The sequence below is a fragment of the Cricetulus griseus genome, chromosome X, assembly GCF_003668045.3.
Source record: "Cricetulus griseus strain 17A/GY chromosome X, alternate assembly CriGri-PICRH-1.0, whole genome shotgun sequence".
Lineage (NCBI taxonomy): Eukaryota > Metazoa > Chordata > Mammalia > Rodentia > Cricetidae > Cricetulus > Cricetulus griseus.
Window position 1 is genome coordinate 118,253,366 of NC_048604.1, and position 23,459 is coordinate 118,276,824.

General features: G+C 43.0%; 1 protein-coding gene and 1 non-coding gene across 4 annotated transcripts; both read right to left on the bottom strand.

Annotated features, from left to right (window-relative positions):
* Positions 1 to 1,186: 1,186 nt before the first annotated feature.
* CXHXorf38 (chromosome X CXorf38 homolog) lies at positions 1,187 to 23,218 on the bottom strand. 3 transcript variants are annotated; one of them, XM_027433169.2, is made up of 7 exons: positions 21,257 to 23,218; positions 20,975 to 21,109; positions 13,937 to 14,056; positions 11,179 to 11,328; positions 9,825 to 10,004; positions 4,175 to 4,337; positions 2,017 to 2,409 (listed from the first exon to the last, which is right to left on the bottom strand). In XM_027433169.2, the coding sequence occupies exons 1-6, from the start codon at positions 21,470 to 21,472 to the stop codon at positions 4,176 to 4,178; spliced, it is 963 nt and encodes a 320-aa protein (XP_027288970.1). In that variant the 5' UTR covers positions 21,473 to 23,218; the 3' UTR covers positions 2,017 to 2,409; position 4,175. The 3 variants fall into 3 exon arrangements, with proteins under 3 accessions (XP_027288972.1, XP_027288970.1, XP_027288971.1); XM_027433171.2 differs by lacking the exons at positions 20,975 to 21,109; positions 21,257 to 23,218 and adding an exon at positions 14,806 to 14,912 and having other exon boundaries at positions 1,187 to 2,409; XM_027433170.2 differs by lacking the exon at positions 11,179 to 11,328.
* LOC113837769 lies at positions 20,585 to 20,711 on the bottom strand. Its single transcript, XR_003488483.1, has one exon. It is a non-coding gene; the product is annotated as a small nucleolar RNA SNORA11 (small nucleolar RNA).
* Positions 23,219 to 23,459: the final 241 nt, after the last annotated feature.

Consider the following 23,459-nt stretch of genomic DNA (forward strand, 5'->3'; position numbering starts at 1 on the left):
CTGGCAAAGGAAAAGGAGGTAATGTCTGCTGATAATTTCCTATCAGTGCAGTTAGAACTTAGAGGCCAAATGCTTAGAGAAGTGATCTAAAAGACTGCAATACTCCACTCAGTTCATTTACCAATTCTAACAGGAAAGCTGGCCCTACGATACTAGTGTTTAAAGTCATGTTAAGTAACCAATACATTAATAAAAACCAACTCCAAATTATTAGAGTAACGATCATTTCTTTTTTTTTTTTTATTAGTTCAAATTAGGAACAAGCTTGTTTCACAAGTCAATCCCTTCTCCCTCTCCCTCCCTTCACCCCTCCTCCCCAACACCCGACCTACCTCCTACCCCCTCCACCCTCCACTCCCCAGGCAGGGTAGGGCCCTCAACGGGGGCTACCCAAAGTCCACCACATCATCCTAGGCCGGGCCTGGGCCTAGGCGTAGGCCCTTCCCTACGTGTCCAGGCCAAGAGTGCATCCCTTCTTACACCAGGGAAAAATACCAATGCACTACCAGGGGCCCCCTAGAGTGCAGAGGCCTCCTCATTGACATCCATGTTCAGGGGTCTGAATCAGTCCTGAACTGGCCTCCCAGACAGCAGTCTGGGGTCGATGTGCTAACAATCATTTCTTAATTCTCCCAGGCAGAATCCTCCCGACCTTAGGAATGTAACCATCTCCAGAGCTCTCCTACTGCTTTAGGAAGCCAGCAACCCTCTCGGATTTAGCAGAGCTAGTTTCCATTAGTACTAGCCACCAACCCCTTAAGTCATTTCCTAGAATTCAGGTGTTTTTGCAGAGTTTAATATGTCACATTTTCTTCAAGTTCGCTGGACTCCCTGATAAAGAAAAGGTTCAAGCTAAGGACCACCTTATCTTTGCAACTATAATGATTCAATTATTTTTCTCAACAAATTCTTTCAAAACTATCAACCACCTGAGTCCCAGGGAGAAGTTGAGTGCAAGCCATACTTTTGGATGGAGAGAGGTACTCCATGGGGTGATGAAGGCAGCCTAGGCAGAAGGCAAGGCCCTTCCTGGACTTCCTCCCCTGGTGCTAAGATTTGGAAGCACCCCTGGAGGTGCAGCTACAAAAAGGAGGCTACAACAAAATACATGTATAGAAGGCTTGCAATATGGTATATGTTGTTCTTTTGTGTGTCTTGTTTTGAAATTAACAACTGTAATAAAAAGTTTCAAAATGAGTGCATGTTTATTATAAAAAGAATATACAAAATACAAAAGCCGAATTCCTTCTGACTATTCCCCATAGCCCCAATTCCTCTCAGAGGTAACGCAACAGACAGACTTAGAAAAAAGGGTTTCCAGACCTCAGTTATTATACAATCCAAACAGCACTATAACATGCTAGGTATTATTAAACACTTTGCTTTTCCATTTATTTGCTTTTGGCAGTGGAGTGGGGGGATCTAATTCAAGACATCATGCATGCTGGGCAAGCAAGTGCCACACCACTGAGCTCCCCCCACTCTCTCAGTCTTTACTTTAGATGTCTTATAGGTAATTCATATTATTGCACTGCAGCATGGGCTCATTCTTTCTAACAGTTACGTGACAGAGTACATAGTACAGACATTCTATGTCGAATTTAGCAGGTCCTCTCTACTGCTGGCTGGGTATCAACACTGTGGTGAGCATCTATTTGTACATACCCTCTACACAGATGCACAGTTCTGCTGAAGAGATGGCTACAGGCTAATGCCTCAGAACAGGCCACACTTGCTTTAGAGCCCTTAAAACAAGAGTCTTCCTTCTCTGTTTCAATGCAATGAAACATTACTAATATAAAGTAGTGGAAGATTTACATCTGTATCTACTTCAATGTCTGGCACAGGGTTGATACTGTGTGTGCTGAATTGATAAAGACAAACTAACTAGACACAGGTATAAAATGAAAGGTTCAGATCTTATACTTTCTACAGTTAGAATTCAGGTTTTCATGGATTAGTGAATCAAGATTTCATGTTTTGTACCTCAGATCTTGAAGGAAGATTTATTTCAGCTTTTTTTTTTTTTTTTTTTTTTTTTTTTGCTTTGGCAATGTTGCGAAATAAATGCAAAATCTTGTTTTACTCTTGAAGTCTTCTCAAGGAACTTGAGAAGAGAAAAAAATGAAAGGAGAAAGAAAACATAAGACTGAAAACAAACAGCAACCAGGAAATGAAATTAACCCAAGCTATAGGCACATTTGCATTCATTTGGGTTCTAAAGTCAAAATATATGCCAAATACAGTCCCCCCCCCCATCTAGTCTGCAGAGTCCATCTTGGGCAGGCAGCTGACCAGGAGAAGGAGCGATCTCATCTTTGCTGAGCCTTGGCATGGAACATTTCTTCTAGGCAGTTTTGAGAACACAGCAAAGTCTGGAGGCGACACGAAGCAGTCTAATGGCATCACCTTGGAAACGAGCAGATGGAGGGAAAGGCTGAAGTTAATCTGACTCCCACAGAACACTGCATACAATGGTACAAGGCTTCTACACAGTTCAGGAACAAATAGGACAAAGAGGGGGGCGGTGAATGAATCTATGAATATCTGTAAGAATGATAAAATTTCTCACTTTACAGAGTAAGAGCTTAGCTAAGACTATAATAAGTAGCATTTCTACCAATGGTTTGGGGGCATTAGGCCTAGGCCCTGCACTTGGCACAGAGGACACAACTACTTGAGAGGTGTTGGAACCGTGGGTACTTTTCTTTGTCTCTGGGGGAAAGGAAGCTGAGGACTGATCCAAGGCCTGACATAGTAAGTAAATGTTTCACAACTGTACTGCTCCCCCATTTCTTTATCATTTGTTTCATTTGGAGATAGGGTCTCACTAAGTTGCCCTGGCTGGTCTAGAACTTGGGATCCCCCCACTGCAGCCTTCCACGTAGCTGAGATCACAGGCATAAGCCATCTCATCTGTGCCCTATCCACAGCAAACTGACAGCTGACCTTTTCCAGCTATCCCTTCTGGGACAGTAACCCTAGGCCTCCTCTGCATAGCTCAGTCAAGCTGTTTTCCAGCCAGCCACTGAGAGCTTGGCAATCCCTCGCTTGCCCTCTGTCTCTGGATACTCAAGCATATTTAGTAACAGTTCTACACTCAGGGGGAAATGGTAGGAAATGGCCACTTCACTCTTATCACTAAAGTTTTTCTATTTGGACACTTACATCCCAGCCCACTCTTTGGCGCTATGAGTGAAACTTCCAGGTAGAGGCAGGGGTATAGTACACCTCTGCCAGGGGCAGAACACTCCCTCACACAAACCTACTCCCCACCATGTAAGAAGCTATAGTTCAGGACCAGAAAAAGACTCTCACCTGAGAAACAGCACAAAGTCCCTGGGTGGTAGCAAAACCCAACACAAGACTAGTATGTTTTGACTTTATACATTACACAATTCCAAAGCAATAAATATGGCAGGAAGGAGGAAAGAAAGGAAGAAAGAAATCTCTGAAGCATCATGGGAAAGGTCAGGACAACAAAAACCCTATGTTTTAGAAATGCTTCCCTTTTGCACCGAGGAGGAAGCCTGCCCTGAGGTCAGGCTGACTTCCACATAATATGCCTGAAATTTGTCAAACCACAATGTAAAATAAAAGATAATTATTTCCATTTTTATTATTTGGCAGAAAAATAATGAAACAGTTACTTACATTAACCAGTTTTCTTATAGACTCTAGCCAGGCACAATGAATGTCACAGTAAAAGCTGGGCACCCTGGCATCATCTGAAGGCAGAATGGTTTCTGACTATGTTACAAATAGTATGTTGGTTCACCTAAGAGCAGACCTTAACTTCAGGTATATCAGGCTGACATGCATATAGAGAGTTGAGGCTTCACAAGTATTCGAGCCAATAATGAGAGAATAAACTCTTGGTCTCCTGTCCTTTCTTTGGTAAAGTTTGCATGCTTGCTTATTTCAAGACAGGTGTAGTCCTGGCTGTCCTGGAACTCACTCTGTAGATCAGGCTGGCCTCAAACTCACAGAAACTCCACCTGCCTCTGCCTCCCAGATGTTAAGTTTAAAGGTGTGCACCACCATACCCAACCTTCATTTGGAATAGTAAGGGCACAGGGAAAGCAAGTGAGACTGTTGGCTCAATGTGGCTTTACATAAGAAAGGGATGAGGCTATTATTGTGTCCCTCTTTACCATCCTGAACGTAAACTCACCTCAAGCCTCTCTTTCAGGTGTCTGTCTCTCATCAGCCTCTGAAATTTCTTTTTGATGCTGTAGATGGAGGCTGTCTAGCTTCTGGATGTCTTCTGTAAGGCCATTTCTGAGATCTGAGTTGTTTCTCAGAAACGCTTTTACCACATCCAGTTGATTTGAGATCTGCAAGAGGAAGGCGTACAAAGTGTTGCTCAGGCTCATTTTTACAACAGAACTCACTTCAGATGGAACACTGAGTAGTTTCAAGATTGGCTCCCAAGGCTGGAGCTGGAGCTCAGCAGCAGAAGCATGCCCCTCAACAGATTTGTTCCTGTCTAAATGTCTTCCAGGAGACAGACACACCAGCCACACACAGGTTAAGTCTGCAAACCAAAAACAAATTCTTTAAAACAAGGTACACTCATGCCATGTGTGGGAGCTCAAACCTTTGTCTCAGCACCGAGGAGGCAGAGGCAGATGAATCTCTATGAGTTCAAGCCTAGCCTGCTCTACATACTGAGTTACAGGCCAGCTAGAGATGCATTTCTGAAGAAAAAAAAAACTAATAAAACAAGCTCCTTCCACACAAACCAAACATGACCCAGTATCGCTAAAATAAGACCACATAGAGGGTGTTTGCATATCATCTCAAATTTCTTTGCTTCAAAACTTAGAATTTATATGCAGAGTGTTCATCTTATACTTTTGAGTTTTTGTGCCTATACAAGTATTACTGATAGAAGAGACATAAAATGCTATAAAACAGCATTAAATGTTCAGATACAAAATTCCTAGTCAACAGGGCATGAGGTAAAAAAGTCAACACTCTTAAATCTGTCCCTAGTTATGCCATTCTTGTCTTTACAGGTGACATATATTAACTAGCCATCTTATTTCTTTGCCCGTCCCCCCCACCAAGACACAATTTTTCTGTGTAACATCTCTGGCTGTCCCAGAACTTGCTTTGTAGGCCAGGCTGGACTTGAACTCAGAGAGCCAACTGCCTCCTGAGTGCTGGGATTAAGACTGTGCCACCACCACCCAGGCTGTTATATACTTTAGACTTGCCTTAAATATAAGATCCTCCTTCCTTAAGTATCATTATTTTGTTAGATTTATTTTATGTTTTATGCATGTATGCATACTATGTGTGTTTGTGTGATATCTGCAGAGACCAGAAGAGGACATCATATCCCCCTGAAACTGGAGTTATAGATGGCTATCAGACATCATGTGGGTGCTGGAAACCAAACCTGGGTCCCCCCCAAGAGCAGCCAGTACCCTAACCCTGATTTTTACATCTGAATAGTATTTCAATTATGGAATGTCCATTTTTCAACACATTCTGAACCTTTTGTTTAGAAAACCATGTGGAATTTACTGTTACACATGTGTGACTTGCACAAGTGATGTTCCTGTTTAAAGAAATAGAAGGCAGCTTTAATTCTAATTGGGTAGAGTCTTAGTTTTTAGTAGAGTTAGCCAGAAGTGCCATGTACAGAGGTTATACTGATTTAAATTCTCCAACAACATACTTTTCATCATTTTATCCAACACAAGGAATCTCAGAGTAGTACTATGGGTGTGTCTGCACTGGGCTTATCCCAGATTGCCTTCATCATTGCAATCATTAATATATTAACTACTATATTAAAATGCCAGGTATTATTACTACTATATTAACAGTGCTGGGGAATTGAACCCATTGTGAAATATTTATTTAACTAGGCAAAGATGTGTTACATTTGTTTATGCTGCATTTGTTTAACTATGTAAAGATGTGTTGTATCTGCATTAATTAAATAAAATTAACCTAGGCTCAGAGAGGTGGGGTTAGCAACTAGTTGACAGGAAGTATCAAGGAGGAGCATGTGTAGGTTTTTTAGTTGGGGCAGTGTGGAAGGAGAGTGGCTTCTGGGGACTCCAGCTAAGATAGAAAGTTAGCCAATTGCTACTCTAACTCTGAGCTCTCAGGTTTTCACCCTAGCTCTTGAATCGAGTTTTATTACAATGCTAGAGATTTAGTTAAAGCTATCTTTAGCAGCAGCATCAGAGCCATTGTCTAGAGGAACAGAATTCCTCCCCAGGCTACATACAGCCTTAGTAGCCTGCTGCTAGTAGTTTAAAGCACAGCCACTGTGACTACCACATAACACTGTAGGGCCCTGCACTTGCCTACCATTGAGCTAAATCTCTAGCCCCTAATTTGGGGATATAGCATGTTTACTAGATGGAGACCACCAACTCCAGATTATTTCAACTCTAACAAGGAATACTAGTACAGCAGGCCACACAAGAGTGGAAAGGCAGCTCTTCAGCAGAAAGAAGAGATTAGGAAACAACAGGACCAGTGTGGCATCTCAGCCTGCTTTCAGTTATAAGACTCCAATAGCCAGACACTAGATGCTGACTGGGGATGTGGGAGGGAAGACAAGCAAGGCTGTGAGCAGAACAACCGTGAAGCAGGGAGGGGCAGGCAGCTACTGAAGATGATAGGAGGCCTGCTGACTGGTTAGAGAGCAGACAGAGAGTATGCCCTTCAGGTTTGAGGTGTTAATTGGAAGACTGAAAGCCTGCCTAGAGCCCTCACAACATGCCAGGCTTTGGCTATCCCTTGGAAACACAAAATGTGAAGAAAAGAACACTATTGGTCATGGCATGTGTCTAGATTGTGTGCGGTGCCCTGGCCAGAACACAGGGCTGTCTGCCATGTGTAGCTAGTGCAGGTACCCTGTCAACCAGCCCTGCATACCACACTAAGCTCTTCACAGGACTCATGGTCCTCCCTAGGGCCTCTTCTTCCTCAGTTTCCTACGAAATGTGAGTCTGCAGTCCCCATATGGGGTTGCTCCCTTCCACTTAGCTCCTTTTTTTGCTTAAAGGGTTTTTTTTTTGTTTTTTTGTTTTTGTTTTTGTTTTGTTGTTGTTTTTCAAGACAGGGTTTCTCTGTGGCTTTGGAGGCTGTCCTCTGCCTCTGCCTCCAGTGTGCTGGGATTAAAGGCGTGCGCCACCAATGCCTGGCTGCTTAAAGGTTTTATGCAGAACCCTCTGGTCCTCCTCCACAGCCTGCTCCAGTTTTCTGTTCCAAACTGGTTTGCTTTCTCATTTCCAGTTGGAAGCAGAGCTTCAATCTTTCCCTTTTGTGAAGGCAATAAACATATAAATGTGTTTAAGAGGTATTCACAGCTCCATTAGGAGTGAATACTCCAGCCTGAAGGCAAGGAAGATAAAAAGGAAGTCTTTGTCCTGGTATGTGTCTCAAAACAAACAAGAAGACAGCCTGAGCTCCATCCTCAGTATTGTAAAATTTAAGTGATTAAAACATTTAAGAACAGAAGCAGGATGGTGGTGGTAGGTGGATCTCTGTGAGTTCGAGGTTAGCCTGGTCTACAGACTGAATTCCAAGACAGTCAGGGCTACACAGAGAAACCCTGTCTCAAAAAACCAAACCAAACAGACCAATAAATGAATGAATGAATACATTTTTAAGATTGGTAATCTAGGTGTGATATACACACCAAGGTTAGCACTTGGGAGATGGAGGCAGGAAGATCAGGAGTTCAAGGTCATCATTGGAGGTAGTCTGGAGGTAGCCTGAGCTACAGGACACTCTCTGAAAGAAAGCCAAAAACCAAGAAACCAAAAATTGGGTGGAGTGGGGAAAAATGGGAAGCTTGTGCATTTTCATGTAAAGAGGAAGAGGAAGGAAAGTTCTAGAAAATTGTAGTCATATTTTTTTTCCCGGGACAGGGTTTCTCTTTATTGCTCTGGAGGCTGTCCTGGCACTCTGTAGATCAGGCTGGCCTCAAACTCATGGAGATCCACCTGCCTCTGCCTCCCAAAGGCTGGAATTAAAGGCATGCACAACCAACGCCTGGCTTACGTTTTATTACTTTAACTAGCCGTGTGACTTTGGGTAGGATGACTCCCAACTCTCTTTCACATACACAAATTAATGATTTAATATGGCCTAGAAGATTTTGGGGAGGTGGATTCAAGAGTCAATCTGTTAAAAATATTTTAGCATTGTGTCTGGCACACATTCATTAAAAAAGGCTTCAGTTACTAAAAGTCAGTTAACTGTGTGCTTGCCTATTATTCCAGGTAAAGGGCACTAACAGTGTCACCCCTCCAGCCACTTCACATTCCACTTGTGACCACCTCACCACCTGGTCTGTTGAACAAAAAGGCATAGAAAATAGAAATTTACCTTTTCTATGTAGAGACCTGGTGCCCCTTTCTTGACTCAAACAGGTAAGCAGAGCTAGAAATGTCCAGTAGCCAGTGCCTCTGAGGTAGCAGACCTGCTGCTCACGGAGGGCTATGCATTTATAACACTTATTTCCTGCTAATCTGAAAAGCTCTTCTGCTTACAAAAATGCAGCATTCCCCTACTGATTTCAGGGACTGAAGTCCAAAACAGCTTGGGGTGGGTGGCACAGAAAACCTTTCAAAATAGTTTCACCCTACCTTGCCACACTCCTCCCTGATAATCCCACTTGTGCTTTCTGGGCCACTACTCATCCTTTCACATCTCTGCTAAGAACATCCATGCTCCCAGGCCAACTACTGACCTCTTACAACCCTTGAGTTGTAGCTCAATAGCATCTTTTCCCTTTTTCCTTGCAAGCATGTGTGGGGGTGGGGGTGAGTGAGGGGTGGGGTAGGGGGGATGGAATCTCCCTGTGAGCTGATAAGCCATCAAGTATCTTGTTCCAAATTCTATTTTAACTCTTATGTCATTATTCCACTTGGGGCACATATTAGGTCCTCAAATATATGCTAAGTGAAAATACCTGTTAAAATATATTATCAGGCTGGGAGGTGGTAGCTCACGCCTTTAACTCAGGATGAACAGGCAGGCAGATCTCTATGAGTTCAAGGCTAGCCTAGTCTACAGAGTGAGTTTCAGGACAGTCAGGGCTGTTACACAGAGAAATCCTGTCTTGAAAAACAAAAAAGCAAAATAATAGTGTGTGTGTGTGTGTGTGTGTGTGTGTGTGTGTGTGTGTGTGTGTGTGTGTGATCATTCATATATATGAATGATCTGAGGCCAGGCTGTGGAGGCACATGCATTTAATCCCAGTATTTGGAAAGAAGAAGGTGATCTCCAAGTTTGAGGCCAGTCTGGTCTACAAAGTGAGTTCCAAGACAGCTAGGGCTGTTATAGAGAGAAACCTTGTTTGAAAAAACCAAACAAAGCCAAATGAAACAAAAGAACAAATATATGATCAGTAAACATTGGAAGAATATGTACTTCTAGAAATCACCTGGAAATCTAGAAATCTCTGTGTCTGTCCTGACTGGAATTTTATGTCAACTTGACACATGCTAGAGTTATTTTGGAAGAGAGAAGAGCCACAATTGAGAAAATGTTTGCACTAAACTGGTCAGTGGGCAAGCCTATGGGGCATTTTCTTGATTAAGGATTGATGTGGAAGGGCCCAGGCCTAAATCAATATGGGTGGTAAGAAAGCAGGCTGAATAAGCCAAAAGGAGCAAGCCAGTAAGCAGCATCCTCCATGGCTTCTGCTTCAGTCCCGCCCTGACTTCCCTCAGTGATGAGGTGCTTTTGTCATGGTGTTTGTCACAGCACTAGAGACAGTATCAAAACTAGCAGCTGCTGCGGCTGCTGTCACCGCCTCTCTTGCACTTCCTCCCTCCCTTTACCTCTTCTGGCAACACCTCTTCTTCTGCTGCTTGAAGATACATCTCTTGCAGCTTTTCCTTCAGCAATTCCATTTCAATTTCATGGATTTGGCTCACACTCAAGTAACTTCCCATTTCAAATTCACATCCATCTCGTTCATCTTCCTCAGGAATGTGCACAGCCCAGTCAGATGTCAACAGCTGTGGGGTGACCACACAAATACATGAACAAACTACTTTTTAAAGCCTGTTTTTTTTAATGAATTCTTCCAGAATTTTATACATGTACACAATGTATTTTGATCACATTCACTCCTATTCCTCCCCAACTTCTCCTGGATTCACCCTTACATTAAAAGTTCATTCGTGAGATGCATCACTGTTTGCAGTGTTGGGGATGGAACTCAGGGAGTAACTGTGATACACAACTAACCTCCCACCAAGCCACGCCCGCCACGCCCACAGCTACTTGTATGTAATAATGGAGAGCTTGTACAACCTGAGTTTCATCCCTGATCTCATAAGGTGAAAGCAGAAAACACACTCCCAAGAGTTGTCCTCTGCTCTCCACATGCACTGTGACATGCACATGTCTGTGTATGTGTGTACACTTGTGCACATCACTGTGGGCACACATACACACACCCACAAAATAAATGAACTATTTTAACGGAAAAGAAATTCTACTGGATAACTCAAAGAATTTATAATAAAATACCATTACCTAGACCTATTTTAACCACACACTGTTACTGAAGAAAAACACAGCTTGTTAATTTCACAATTTATTCCAGTATAAAAATTCCACATTTTACACCACATTTGGGGCTGGGGCTGCAGTTCAGTGAGAAAGTACTTGCCATGTGTGAGGCCCAGACCTAGATTTACCCAAGTAGGCCCTCCAGATAACAGAATAAAGACGAGGAGTATAGTGTGCTTGCATGGCATTCATGAGGATCTGTGTGCATTATCATCAGCATTGAAACAATAATAAATATATTCTAGTTTAAATAAACATCAAATTCATCTTTCTGTTTGAGGCAGGCTTCCCAGGAACTTACTATGTAATAAAGGCCAGCTGTGAAATAAACAGCCATACTGTCTCTCAAGTGATGGAATTTACATGTACCACCATATCTGGCTTAACATCAAATTCTAAATGAATGACTATGAATGTTTTTGACCCCTTAGGTTTGTATACCAGGACTGTTAAATGAAGTTTCAGATGGCCGTGGTGGCCTATAATCCCATCACTCACTAAGCAAAGTGCACATGAGTGAACAGCCTGGTCTACATATCAAGTTCCAAGGCCAGGTGGTGCTACAATAAGACCTTGTCTCAAAAAACCCCCAAATGACTCTATAAAGATCTTTACCTGTTCTATTCTGGAATGTACTGCTACAATCTCTGGAATATTCTTGAATTCATTCAGAAAATTTTGAATCTTTATCTGAAAATCCCGAAGCCATGTAGATGATACCTTCATCTCTGAAGAGTGCATTATCTCATTCCGACACTTAATTAGCTACAGAAAAACAAAAATGAAGTTGGGCTGGTATGGCTTAGCAGGTAAAGGTGCTTGTTGTGAAGCCCAAGAACCTAAATTCAATCCCTGGAACCCATACAGAAGAAGGTATGGTGGACTGAATGAGAATGCCCCACACAGGTTTATGTGTTTGAATAGTTGGTTCTGTTAAAGAATTGCTTAGGAAGGATTAGGAGGTATGTGGCATTGTTGGAAAAGATGCCTCACTGGGGTCAGGCTTTGTTGTTTTCAAAACACTCAAACCATTCTCTACCTCCTGCTGTTCTTGCTGCCATGACTTTATTCCACCATCATGGTCCCTAATCTCTCACACCGTCAGCGCAGCCCAATCAAATGTTTTCTTTTATATGTTGCCTTGGTTTGCAGAAATAGAAAACTAATTAATATAGAAAAAGAAAACTAACTACTCCAAGCTGTCCTTTGATTTCCATATGTGCACAGTGGCACAGGCCCTCTTCCTTAACAAGCAAAGAAATGTGATAATAAATTGCAAATAAATGTAATTTATTTTAAAGCTTTCTAAGTTAATAGAGTAATCTGAAACATTTTAGCTCTAAAAAGAAATTATAGAAAGACTTTGCTAAACTATAAAATTGAGCAGTGTGGTATCCAGAGGCCAAGGCTTAGACATTTCATGAGACTTGCATAATCTAGTATGTACTTAAAATGGCATACAGGACAATGAAGCCCTCTAGCCCCTAAGTCAGACCTTTATTTTGTGCCTGCCCAGAGAGCATTTATCAAGCAGTGAAGTCTCTTTTGGTCATATACTGAAATACTCTCAAGGGTCAGGTGACACCTTAGTGAAGCCGGTTTTGATACAGGTAGAAAGATGAAGGAAGAAGGGATTGGCATGAAGTGGATAATGGGCATCCCATCTAAAGCAGCAGTTTTCACTCAACTTGTGGCTTGTTGCTATGGGAGGTTTATGAACTCAGTGTCACCAGGTCTTCTTATTTTTTTATTTCAAAGATAGAAATTCAGATTTAATGACAACTAATTCAAAAGTTGTTTTTAAAGTAACTAGGAAGGAACTGGCAAGATAGTTCAGTGGGTAAAAAGTGCTTGTCACCAAGCCTGACAACCTTCCATCCCTGGAACCCACATGATAGAAGGAGAGAATTGACTTTTCAAAGTTGTCCTCTTACATGACCACATCTATATATACACTCAATAAAGAGATATATGGCACTTGGTGGTTAAGAATACTTGTTGGCCAGGTGGTGGTGGCACATGCCTTTAATCCCAACACTCAGGAGACAGGTGAATCTCTGAATTTGAGGCCATCCTGGTTTACAGAACTAGTTCCAGGTTAGCCAAGGCTACAAAGAGAAACCCTGTCTCACCTCCCCCACCCCCAAAAAAGTAAGCACTTCTTGCTCTTGCAAAAAACCTAGGTTCAATTCCTAGTACTCACACGGTGTCTCACAACCTTCTGTAACTCCAGCTCCAAGAAATCTGATGTCCTTTTCTGACTTCCAGAGGCACCAGGTAGACACATGGTGCACATACATACATGTAGGCAAAAGTCATACACATATAATAAAATGATGAAAAATTAAAAATATACTAATTTTGTAAACTCAGATAGGACAAATAAAGTAGACCTACAAGCCAGATTTTGGTTATAGAATACCATCAAGGATTAAAGAATTATTCAATCCACTGACACACAAATATCAATCAAGGTAGAGTACTATAAACAAGGGGCTAGAGAGGAGACTTGGTGGTCAAGAACATTTGCTGTTCTAGAGAAGCCAGGTTTGATTCCCAACACTTACATGGAAGGTAACAACATCTATACCTCCAGTCCAAAGGACCCTGACATCCTCTTCTGGCCTCCACTGGCACTGCATGCACATGCTGCACACACATACATGCATACACAACACCCATATACAGAAAATAAAAATAAATTTCTCTCTCTAAAAAGAAAGAAAGAAAGAAAGAAAAGTTGACAGTCATCGTGGCATGCGATGATAATGACAACACCTGGGAGGAAAGAGAATCGTGAGTTCAAGGCACATACAGTGACACCTTGTCTCAAAAAGAAAACAAACAAGAAATACAAAGACATGTGCCACCTCCACCACCCTGTGTTTTTTGTTTTGTATATGTGTGTTCTGTGCATGTGTGTAGAGGCCAGATGCTGACAATGGGTGTCTTCCTCTATCACCCTTCACCTGACTTTTGAGATAGGGTCTCTCTGTGACTTGGAGCATACTGATTCTGCTAGACAAGTTTCAGGGATCCTACTGTCTCTGCGCTTGTCCCCAGTACTGAGATGACAGATGAGCATTGCCAAACCCACCTTTTACACAGGTGCTCAGAATCTGAATTTAGGTTCTCATGTTTGCACAGCACATACTTTACTGACTGACCCACCTCCTCAATACCTCAGGCCTATTTTTTTATACAGAAAACGACTTTGCTTCTATTTATGGCAGAGCAGAGAAGATAAATCTGAGCTCTATGTACTTAACAGCAGTGTGGTGGCTTAAATGAAAATGGCCCCAGTAGTTTCACTCCAGCCTTCCCAGTATTGTCCAGACTGGTTGGCATCAGTTCTGAATCTGACAGCTCTTACCTCTGTGACTTTCTTCCGGTCAACCATGAAGTGATCACAGGAATTGATGAGACTTAAAAGAGCAACTGCATCACATTCCTCGGGTCCTCGTTTGTCTGCCAGTCCTCGAGGCATGAAGGCCTATAGTAAGGGTAGGTAGTAGGTTACCTGGTGTCCTCCAATTCTGAGGGCTAGAGAGGCAAAGTCTTTCTCTATTTCCCAACTGATGACTAATGTTCTCTTATTCCCCAAAATTTCAAGCTAGAACATCATGAGTTCAAAATACAAGTGGGGAAAATCATATCACTCTATGCCTTGGCAAAGGCACTAACTGAAGGACTGCACTATCCCTCTGCAATATTACATATAGCTGATATAACTGGCTTTCAGTCTTTTCCTTTTGTTTTGCTCTTTTGAGACAATCTATATAGTCCTGGTATCCTGAAGCTTACTATGTAAACCAGGGTGGCCTCAAACTCTCTGAGATCTCCCTGCCTCTGTCTACTGAGTGCTGGTATTGAAGACATTCACCACCATGCTTAGCCGCCAGTCTTTATTATTTTGAGAGAAATCTATGTTTCCCTGACTGGCCTGGAACTCACTCTGCAGACTAGACTAGCCTTGAACTCACAGAGACCCATCTCCCTGTCTCCTTAGTGCTGAGATTTAAGGTGTGCACCACCAGCTTCTGTGCTATCTTAGAAGTACATATCAGAAATGCTTTTTTCCCTTTTTTCTTGGTCAAACTGCAGTGTCTGTGTCATTAAAGAACATTAAGCAGTTCCTTAGTGACTTGAGAAATTTCTATCCCTCACCATCAGAACCTGGAGTGTATACAGCCAGGCTCAAATGCCAGCTAGGTTACTGTTTTATGGCCTTAGGCAAGTTACCTAATCCTTATTCTCTGTCAGTCTTTAGGGGTAAGTATCTTCATCCACATCAAAGGATGGGGTGAGGAGGAAGATGCGGAGAGCACAATGCCTAGCACATGGTATAAAGACATCAGCAACTCAGTAATTATGACATCAATTGTGTAAGGTGAATAGGTCCCACACATGGCATAGACAGGGAGCTTAGGACTGAGACAACAGACATATTGTAGCACCATCCTGCCTCAAGCTGAATCTTCTAAAATGAGTTGCGCAAATGCTGTGACAGCAACACTTGAATATACTTCTTTCCTGAAATATCTGCAAACTTAATACCTGGATGCAGAAACTTTATTTACCAGACTAGGAGTCTCAAGGTACATTCCTGGTACAGGAGAAGAGCATCTGCTAGAGCAGATGACACATGAAAAATTACTCTTATTTGGGAGTAGTGATATGTGCAAGTCTGTGAGTTTGAGGTCAGCCTGGTCTACACAGACTTCTAGGCCAACCAAGGATACATAGAGGACTCTGTCTCAAAAGAAAAAAAACAGACATTCTCAGTCCAAACTCTTATTAAGAGATATGTTCCACTGAAAGCAAACAATCCAGTTAGGAAGCAGCTATGAAACTTATTGCAGGATGTTTGTACTAGTATTCCAAAGGCTGGCAGGAAGCGCAGGGAGTGCCAGAGTCAAGGTTATTAAGTTCTCCAATGGTAGGAGAACCCCATAGCAGAGCCTCCCATAACTCAGAATTCAAACCTCAGGATCATCAAACTCTTCCGGGTCTATTAGGGATGCTACAGAAGTTAACAAAGAAGCTAACCTAACAGGTGACTGATATAAGGAGACAGAAGAAATCAAAGAGCTCAATACAGCTGTTGCTGAAAGGAAAATGCAGTTAGAGGAAGCCTCGGTGCCTCTAAATTGGCCTAGCTCTTTAAGATCCAGAAGCCAACAGGGATACTCTATGGCCTCCTTAGAGTCCTGCACCAGCATATTCCTCTCGGTAAACACAGCAGAGAAACACCTACAGCAGCCTCTCTGCCTTCTGCTGTCTCTTCACTGTGGAGAAATGAACTAACACTCTCTCTCTCTCTCTCTCTCTCTCTCTCTCTCCTTCTCTCTCTCTCTCTCTCTCTGTGTGTGTGTGTGTGTGAGAGAGAGAGAGAGAGAGAGAGAGAGAGAGAGAGAGAGAGAGAGAGAGAGAACCCATGGGAGGTCAGAGGCCTCAAATTCTGTAGTACTGGGGTTACAGGCAGTTACGAGCCACGAAACATGGGACTGACTGAGTCTCTGCTATGGCTGAGGGCCAGTTCTGCCAGCAGCAGAGACGAACACTAACCTTGATTTGACACTACTACCCACAAGTATTCTACAAGTTAACAAACCAATCAAACTCCTATGTGAAAGGCCATACATCTCACTGTGTGTAGAACCATCCAGAGTTGCCAAAAATATTATAGAGGGCCATGTGGGTGGCTGTGGCCAGAAACTAGGCATAAGATAGAGAGCTGTGGTGTAGAGGTGGGAAGGACAAGGACTCCAAAAACGCAGGTGCAGCAAGAGGGAAAAAGATGAAATAAGAACGATTCTAGGAACAGGCTGGAGCTGCAGCCCTGTGGTACAGTGCTTACATAGCATGTAAACAGAAACAAGAAAAAGAAGAATGAATATTCTTGGAATGGCAATCAGGAGGGTAAACCCTCCTATAGAACTAAATACCAAGTTCTGAGGAGATAAAGGGGTCAGGTAAGCAGCTGGATATGCACATCTGTAGCTCAGAAGAGTAGGTAGGGGTAGGGTCATTGCTAGAGAGGATAAGTAAAGGCAGAAGGAGAAGATGCCACAAAGGCAGGGATGTTTAAAAATAAGTGGCCAGTTGAGAGTGTTGCAGGCCCCTGAGAGCATGAAGCTAAGAGCTGTGTGTAGGGCACACCTGTAAAACTCATAGTTGAGAAGCAGGGGTAGGAGGATCAAGAGGCCAACCTGGGCTACATATCGATACTATCTCAACAAACCCAGGGTTTGGGGGAGTAGCTCAGTGTTGAGTGATTTCTTAGCAGGTACAAAGTCTTGGGTTCCATTGTCAGCCTTGGGGGGGGGGAGGCTGAAGAAGAGAGGTCAAAGATGCAGTGTAAGGGCAGGGACAGAAGCCAGGGTTGCATGAGTTGAAAAACATGTGGAAGCTAAAGAACAGACAGATACCAACTCCTCTTTTTGAGGAAGTTCTGCTAAGTAGATATATGGAAGGCTGATAGAGAAATGGGGATATAGCTGGAATTTTATTTTGTATTTTAATTGTATTTTCAAGTGGTTATAAATATAACTCCACTAGAGTATGATATACTCCCTTGAAGTATGTAAATCAGAGATTTTCAGTCTAATAGCTTTTAGCAACCGTCACTGTGGGCAATGCTAAAGACTTCCACCATCCTCCCAAAGAAACCTCATATCCATAAGGGGTCACACCCCTCCTCTCTAGGCCCTAGAGCTGTTAAAACTAGTTCTGCCTCCACAGATGTACCAATTCTGCACAATTCATGGTATGTGACAGGTTTCAGGTTTCTTTCATTTAGCATGTTTTCAAGATTCAACCCTATTGTACTTTGCATACTTCATTCCTTTTCCTTTTTTAATGGCAAAATGCTATTCCTCTGTCTGGACTCTGTTTATCCATGCATTGCCTGGTAGATCATTGGACTGTTTCTACCTTCTAGCTATTGTTTATAGTCCTGCCATGAACCCGTGTATGTACATGCTTTCATTGTAGATATGTACTTTCATATTTGGGGGTGTTCTAGTGGGGAGAAGGATTGAAATTAGGGGTTCATTCATGCTAAGCAAACCATAGCTGTGATTCTTTTTATCTTATGTGTACATCTAGGAATAGGACTGCCAGATTATAGAATAATTGTTTAATCCTTTGGGCTAGCTAGTTTTATGACAAATTAACATGAGCTAAAATCATCTTAAGAGGGAACCAAAATAAAGAAGGTGTCTCCATAAGCACTGACTGCAAGCAAGCCTGCAGGGCATTCTCTCTCCCTTTCTCCCTTTCTCCCTTTCTCCCTCTCTCTCTCTCTCTCTCTCTCTCTCTCTCTCTCTCTCTCTCTCCCTCTCTCTCTCTTTTGTTTTTTAAGACGGTTTTTCTGTGGCTTCCAAGGCTGTCCTGGAACTAGCTCCAGTAGACCAGGCTAGATCTGCCTGCCTCTGCCTCCCAAGTGCTGGGATTAAAGGGGTTCGCCAGGAACACCCGACTAGGAATTTTCTTAATCAGCGATTGATGGTACCAGCTCATTGTGGGTGGTATCATCCCTGGGCTGGTCCTGGGTTCTATAAAAAGCAGGCTGAGCAAGTCAGGGGAAGCAAGCCAGTAAACAGCTCCCCTCCATGGGTCTCTGCATTGGCTCCTGCCTCCAGGTTCCTGCCCTGACTTCCTTTAATAATGAATAGTAATGTGGAAGCACAGGCCAAATAACACCCCCCCCCAAGTTGCTTTTGGTCATGGTGTTTCATCACAGCAACAGTAACCTTAACTAAAAAACAACCCTTCTTTTTGAAAAATTACATAAACTAAAGTCATTTGTATGGTGATGGGAATAAGATGGGAAGCAAGAGTGGACAGCTAAAGATTTAAAGACCTTGTGTAGATGGGAGGAGAACCAACACACAAGTGGAGGGACGGGGCAAGAGAGCTGCTTTAGAGCAGGAATTGAATTCTTGGTCCAAAGGAAAGACAAATCGGTGCTTGGGGCATCTATCATCTCATGAAGCAGGACCAAGGCTAGCAGCTGGGATGAAGGAGGGGGAATGGGAAGAAGAGTTTGGTGAGGGAAGGCACGAATGGACAACTCCAGCAACAGAAGCCCACAGAGAAGCCTGCCCAAAACATTAGAGCTCAGGACCAAGAACAAAGTGAAGCCAGTGAGCTCCCTTAAGAGATTCTTCTTAAGTAAAAGCATATGATCAGTGCCAGTTGGGCAAGGCAGGTTCAGAGAACAAAAATAATAAAGATAAAATTACAAAGGAGTTATAACGATGGACAGTGAGAACTAGGCCACCGTGACAAAGCCAAGCAGAAGGGAGAAGATTATCCAGTACTGAGAAGCAGAGGCAAACAAAAAGCAGGGTCAAGTGTTTGAGGAAGAATGGCAAAAGCAAGGCCAAATTAGATATGAAGACTTTCTGTGTGGACAGGGATGGGGTGAGGGCATACAATGGGGCACTGAGGTAGAGTAGAACAAGGATGCTAAGTCAGGGAACCCAGGAACTGAGACAATGGAGCTAGATACGGAATGTATACACAAGGTTGAACTAAGTGACCAGCAAGCAAGGGAAAGAAAGGCTGACAAGAGCAAGTGGCACAGGCTGCAGAGGGCGATAAAGCTATGAAAGCTGTAACAGAGACTAAAATAAAAGGGAGAGTTTTATTTATTTCTTCCAGGTATTTTTCCTGTATGCCCTAGGTAAAGGTAGAATTTGGAAACACTATTGCAGACAATAAAAGACAGTGGTGTTGGTGCTGGTGTTGGTGTTGGTGCTGGTGCTGGTGGAGGATGGGGCTGAAAAGATGGCTCAGTGGTTAAGTGGACTTAATGTTCTTCCAGAGGACTGGAGTTTGGTTCCAGTCACCCATGTTGGGAGACTAACAACCACCTGTTGCTCCAGTTCCAGTGGATCCAACTCCCTCTTCTGGCTCTAGTGAGCATCAGAACACAGGTGACATACACTCACACATTAACAGGGTCTCTCTATTTAGACTAGCCATGTAGGCAAGGCTTAAACTCAAGAGATCTGTCTGTCCCTACTTCCCAAGTGTCGGGATTTCAGGCAGGCACCACCAAGCCTGGCCCAACAGAAATTTTTTTAAAAGTTTTATTTATGTGCATTGGTGTTTTGCATATATGTGTATGTATGAGGGTGTCGGGTACCCTGGAAATGGAGTTACAGAGTGTTATGAGCTGCCATGTGGGTGCTGGGAATTGAACCCAGGTCCTTAGGAAGAACAGCCACTGCTCTTAACCACTGAGCCATCTCACTAGCCCCCAACAGAAACTTTCTAACCTTAAAAGAAAACAAGAGAAAGCTGGATATAATGGTACATATCTGTAATCCTAGGCACTTTAGAGATGGAAGCAGGATGATTAAGAGTTCAAGGCTAGCCTGGGTTGCATGAGACCTTGTCTTAATAAACTAGATAAAGACAATAAGAACAGAAGTAGACCAAACACATTAAATGCAAACCTGGCAATGCTCTGTTCCACCTGCCAATTGTTTGCTTGCTCATACACTAACTCATAAACTCAATTTGTGTGCCCCTCCCTCCACTCACTACTGAGCTTCCAGGAAATATCAAGAAATCAAAACAAATTCCCAATCAGCTCAGGCAGTAAGTCACAGTACCAAAATCTAAAGACATGTCTAACTACCTCTACCTCATAATTCATCACACTTTCATCTTCTAGAATTTTGTACCTTAGCTAAGCACTCCATGGCCAAAATGAGGCTTTTAGTGAGCCCACCTTAATGCACACCTTATCTGTTCTTCCATGTCTCCCAGTCTGTATTGTTTCCCCTTCTTTTGAGACAAGGTCTTAAACTATATACACCAGGATATCCCCAAACTGCAGCAACCCTGCCTCGGCCTCTCCAGTGGTGGAATTATAGGTGTAAGCCACTGCACTCGGCTTTACTATACGTCTTGTCCCAGCATATTTCTTTCTTTCTTTCTTTCCTTTTTTTTTTTTTAGTTAAAAGACACAATTTTCTTTTTCTTGGTTTTGTTTTGTTTCTCAATGTGTAGGGCATTTGCTCAGAGGAAGGTAATACATTCCTAACCCTCCTCACAAAATGACCAGATTCTATTGGGTGTGTTATAGACAGAGAGGCCATTCTTCAGACCCCCTGCTCTGAGCACACCTCAGCACCAGCATTTCTTATTGAAATATTTACTATAGTTTTCAAGAAGCAAAGCTCAAATGCTTTCAGGAAGCAAAGAGATAAAAGTTTCTATTTTACTGTGCTGGGATGGGTCCACTCTAACAGCCTTTAACCCCTAGAACACTAGGACAACCAATCTTAGTACCTGTAGTTTCTGAAGTCCCCGCCTGCACTCACAATCCACCCTCTGCCCTGGAGGAGCAGGTGATTTGCCTTCTGCTTTCCTCAGGACTGCAAGTGCTTACCTTGGCTACCTCCCAAGCGTCCACAGGCCAGAGGCCAGGCCGGCAGTTTCCCCAGTGCACGTCTCCATTTCTGTTGATGTGATGCCTCAAGATCTCACGTTTCCACTCTATGCACACCTGACACTGAGGCTGAAACTGCAGGGGGCAGAGATGAGGCAGGATCCAGGAAATAGGAACAGCCTGGGAGCGGTGAACAGCCCCGCCCCTCAAAAGAAAAAGACAAGCACAGGAAACTGGGGACAGGCTGGGGATATGTGTCCCAGCCCTGGGCCAGCAGCTTACCTGGCGAGCTCGCGGGTTGCATCGGGAACCGCCGCGGCAGGTGGCGTTGGGACCAAGGCCGGGGACTGCAGTAAGCAGTCTGCGATGGAAGGAGAGCACCTCGCGGCCGACGAAGCCCTGCAGGCAGCTGCGCAGCAGCAGCAGGCAGTGCCCTGCCTTCACCCAGTTTTTGTACTCAGCGCAATTGAGACGCGCCGCCAGCTCCGACAACACCATGTCTCACACCGGAGCTATGAAAGGCGGGACTGGCGGCGGTACGCACGCGCAAGACCCTGGGAAGCTCCCACAGCGCAAGCGTTGAAGAAGCTTCCACGCAGCGCAGGCGCAGCCCCACCCAGAAGCCATCCCCACGCTCAGCGTCACTAGATGCCTTAGTGACATAGGCTAGAGGCGGGCCATTTTTCCACATCCGGGAAGCAGCAGCTCCACTGCTTAAAGGAACCGCGTAAGGTTTGTGGACTTGAAACATTCAGATGCAGCCTCTCTGATTAAAGCCCTTAGGCCTTAATTCTCATTTTCTCAAATACCCTGCTAACCTTCTAAACAACGGGATACCCTCCTGATGTGCAAACTCCAGTTTTGACTCCTTTATTGTTTCTTGAATGACATATGTCCCTTGCTTTATGCAATTCTATAAAATTAAACTCGTTCCTAAAGCCACAGAATAACCGCAGCGAATCCCAGACATAAATAGAACAAGCCTGCCCCCACAGCCTGAAGAGAGGGTCTATTGTGTTGTGTGCCCACCCCATGTGCTAAAGTGACACTAGGGCCAGATTCTCCATAATTGGAGCACCTGGCAGAAACAAAGGGGATAACGTATTTCCTGGATTTGGAGGAAGACTGCAGTCACTAGCTGAACCTCCAGAAAATAAATGTACACCAGGGTTATTTCAGCTGTCAGAATGCATTAGACTGTCAATGTCAAATGAGGAAAAAGTCATTGTTTTAGATGCTTTTAGTGAGTTACTTGAGTTTGGAAAACATGTTGAAATTATGTGTAATCAAAAGACCCCGAATTGAAGGCTGTAAACATAGAAGACTTTCCACAAATGCACGGTTCACAGCATAGGCAGTGTTAAGGTGCACTAGCTCTGGATTCAAACTACCAATTCTTTGTGGTTTGATCTTGGCAGATCTTAATTTTAATCATAAGGACTTATTTTACTTCTTTGTGCCTCTGTTTGCCATCTGTAAGAGGAGGTTATTAATACTTACCTCACAGTGTGGTGAGGGGCATTTTATACACATAGAAACACTTAGAATGGTGCCTGGCACATAGTAAGCTCTCAGTAATGCTAGCTCTCATTTTATATTTACCCAAATTTGCCCTTTGGTCCATCAGTTACATTATTGGAACAAATAATTTTATCAAATGACTGGCCAGTTGGAAGTAGGGACAGTTAATGAAAAACAGAGACCAGATCTACTGATCTGGAGACTCAAAGTACAGTGACAGCAGGCATCTCTTAATTTGGTCTTACTAACCTCGATATTAAACCCATCCAAAGCAAATCCAAATACCCCATTCCCATCAAAGCAAATGAAAAATCTCACAAAACACTATGAAATCTACATTAACATTTTCCATTTTCTGGCTTTTTATAGTAAGTTTTCTTAACATTTTTAAAAGCATAAATTTTGTATCAAGAACACTTGAAAGTAGGGGTAGTGGGACACAGCTGTTTTTCCAGTACTCAGAGGTGGATCACTTGGACCTAGGAGGTTCAAGGCCAGCCTGGGCAACATGGAAAAACTGTGTCTTGTTTTAAAAAAGAATAAGAAGAAGAAGAAGAAAAATGCAATTGGTATTTCTCTGAGGAAAAAAAAACATGGCAGACAAAAAGTTTATGCCTATCCTTCCTTAACTCAGCTAATTTTCAAACAAGGTTCAGCGCCTGTTATTAATAACTGGTCATACTCTGATGAAGCTCTTATTTTCCTAACTCTAAAAGTCCTTCTATACATTTCTAAATGACATTACTGCAGATGGAAAAGGAAAAGGGTGAAACAGGACCACTGTCTTCTTTCAGGGTTAAACTAATACTAAACCAAGACTACAACCCAAAACATCTTCACCAAAATTAACTAGAGAGTTGGTAGTTCTCTGAAACTTGTATAAATTTTATTTATTACTGTAAATACTAAAATCACATTGAAAACACCTTAAAATCAAGTTCCAAACCACCTACTAGAGAAAAAT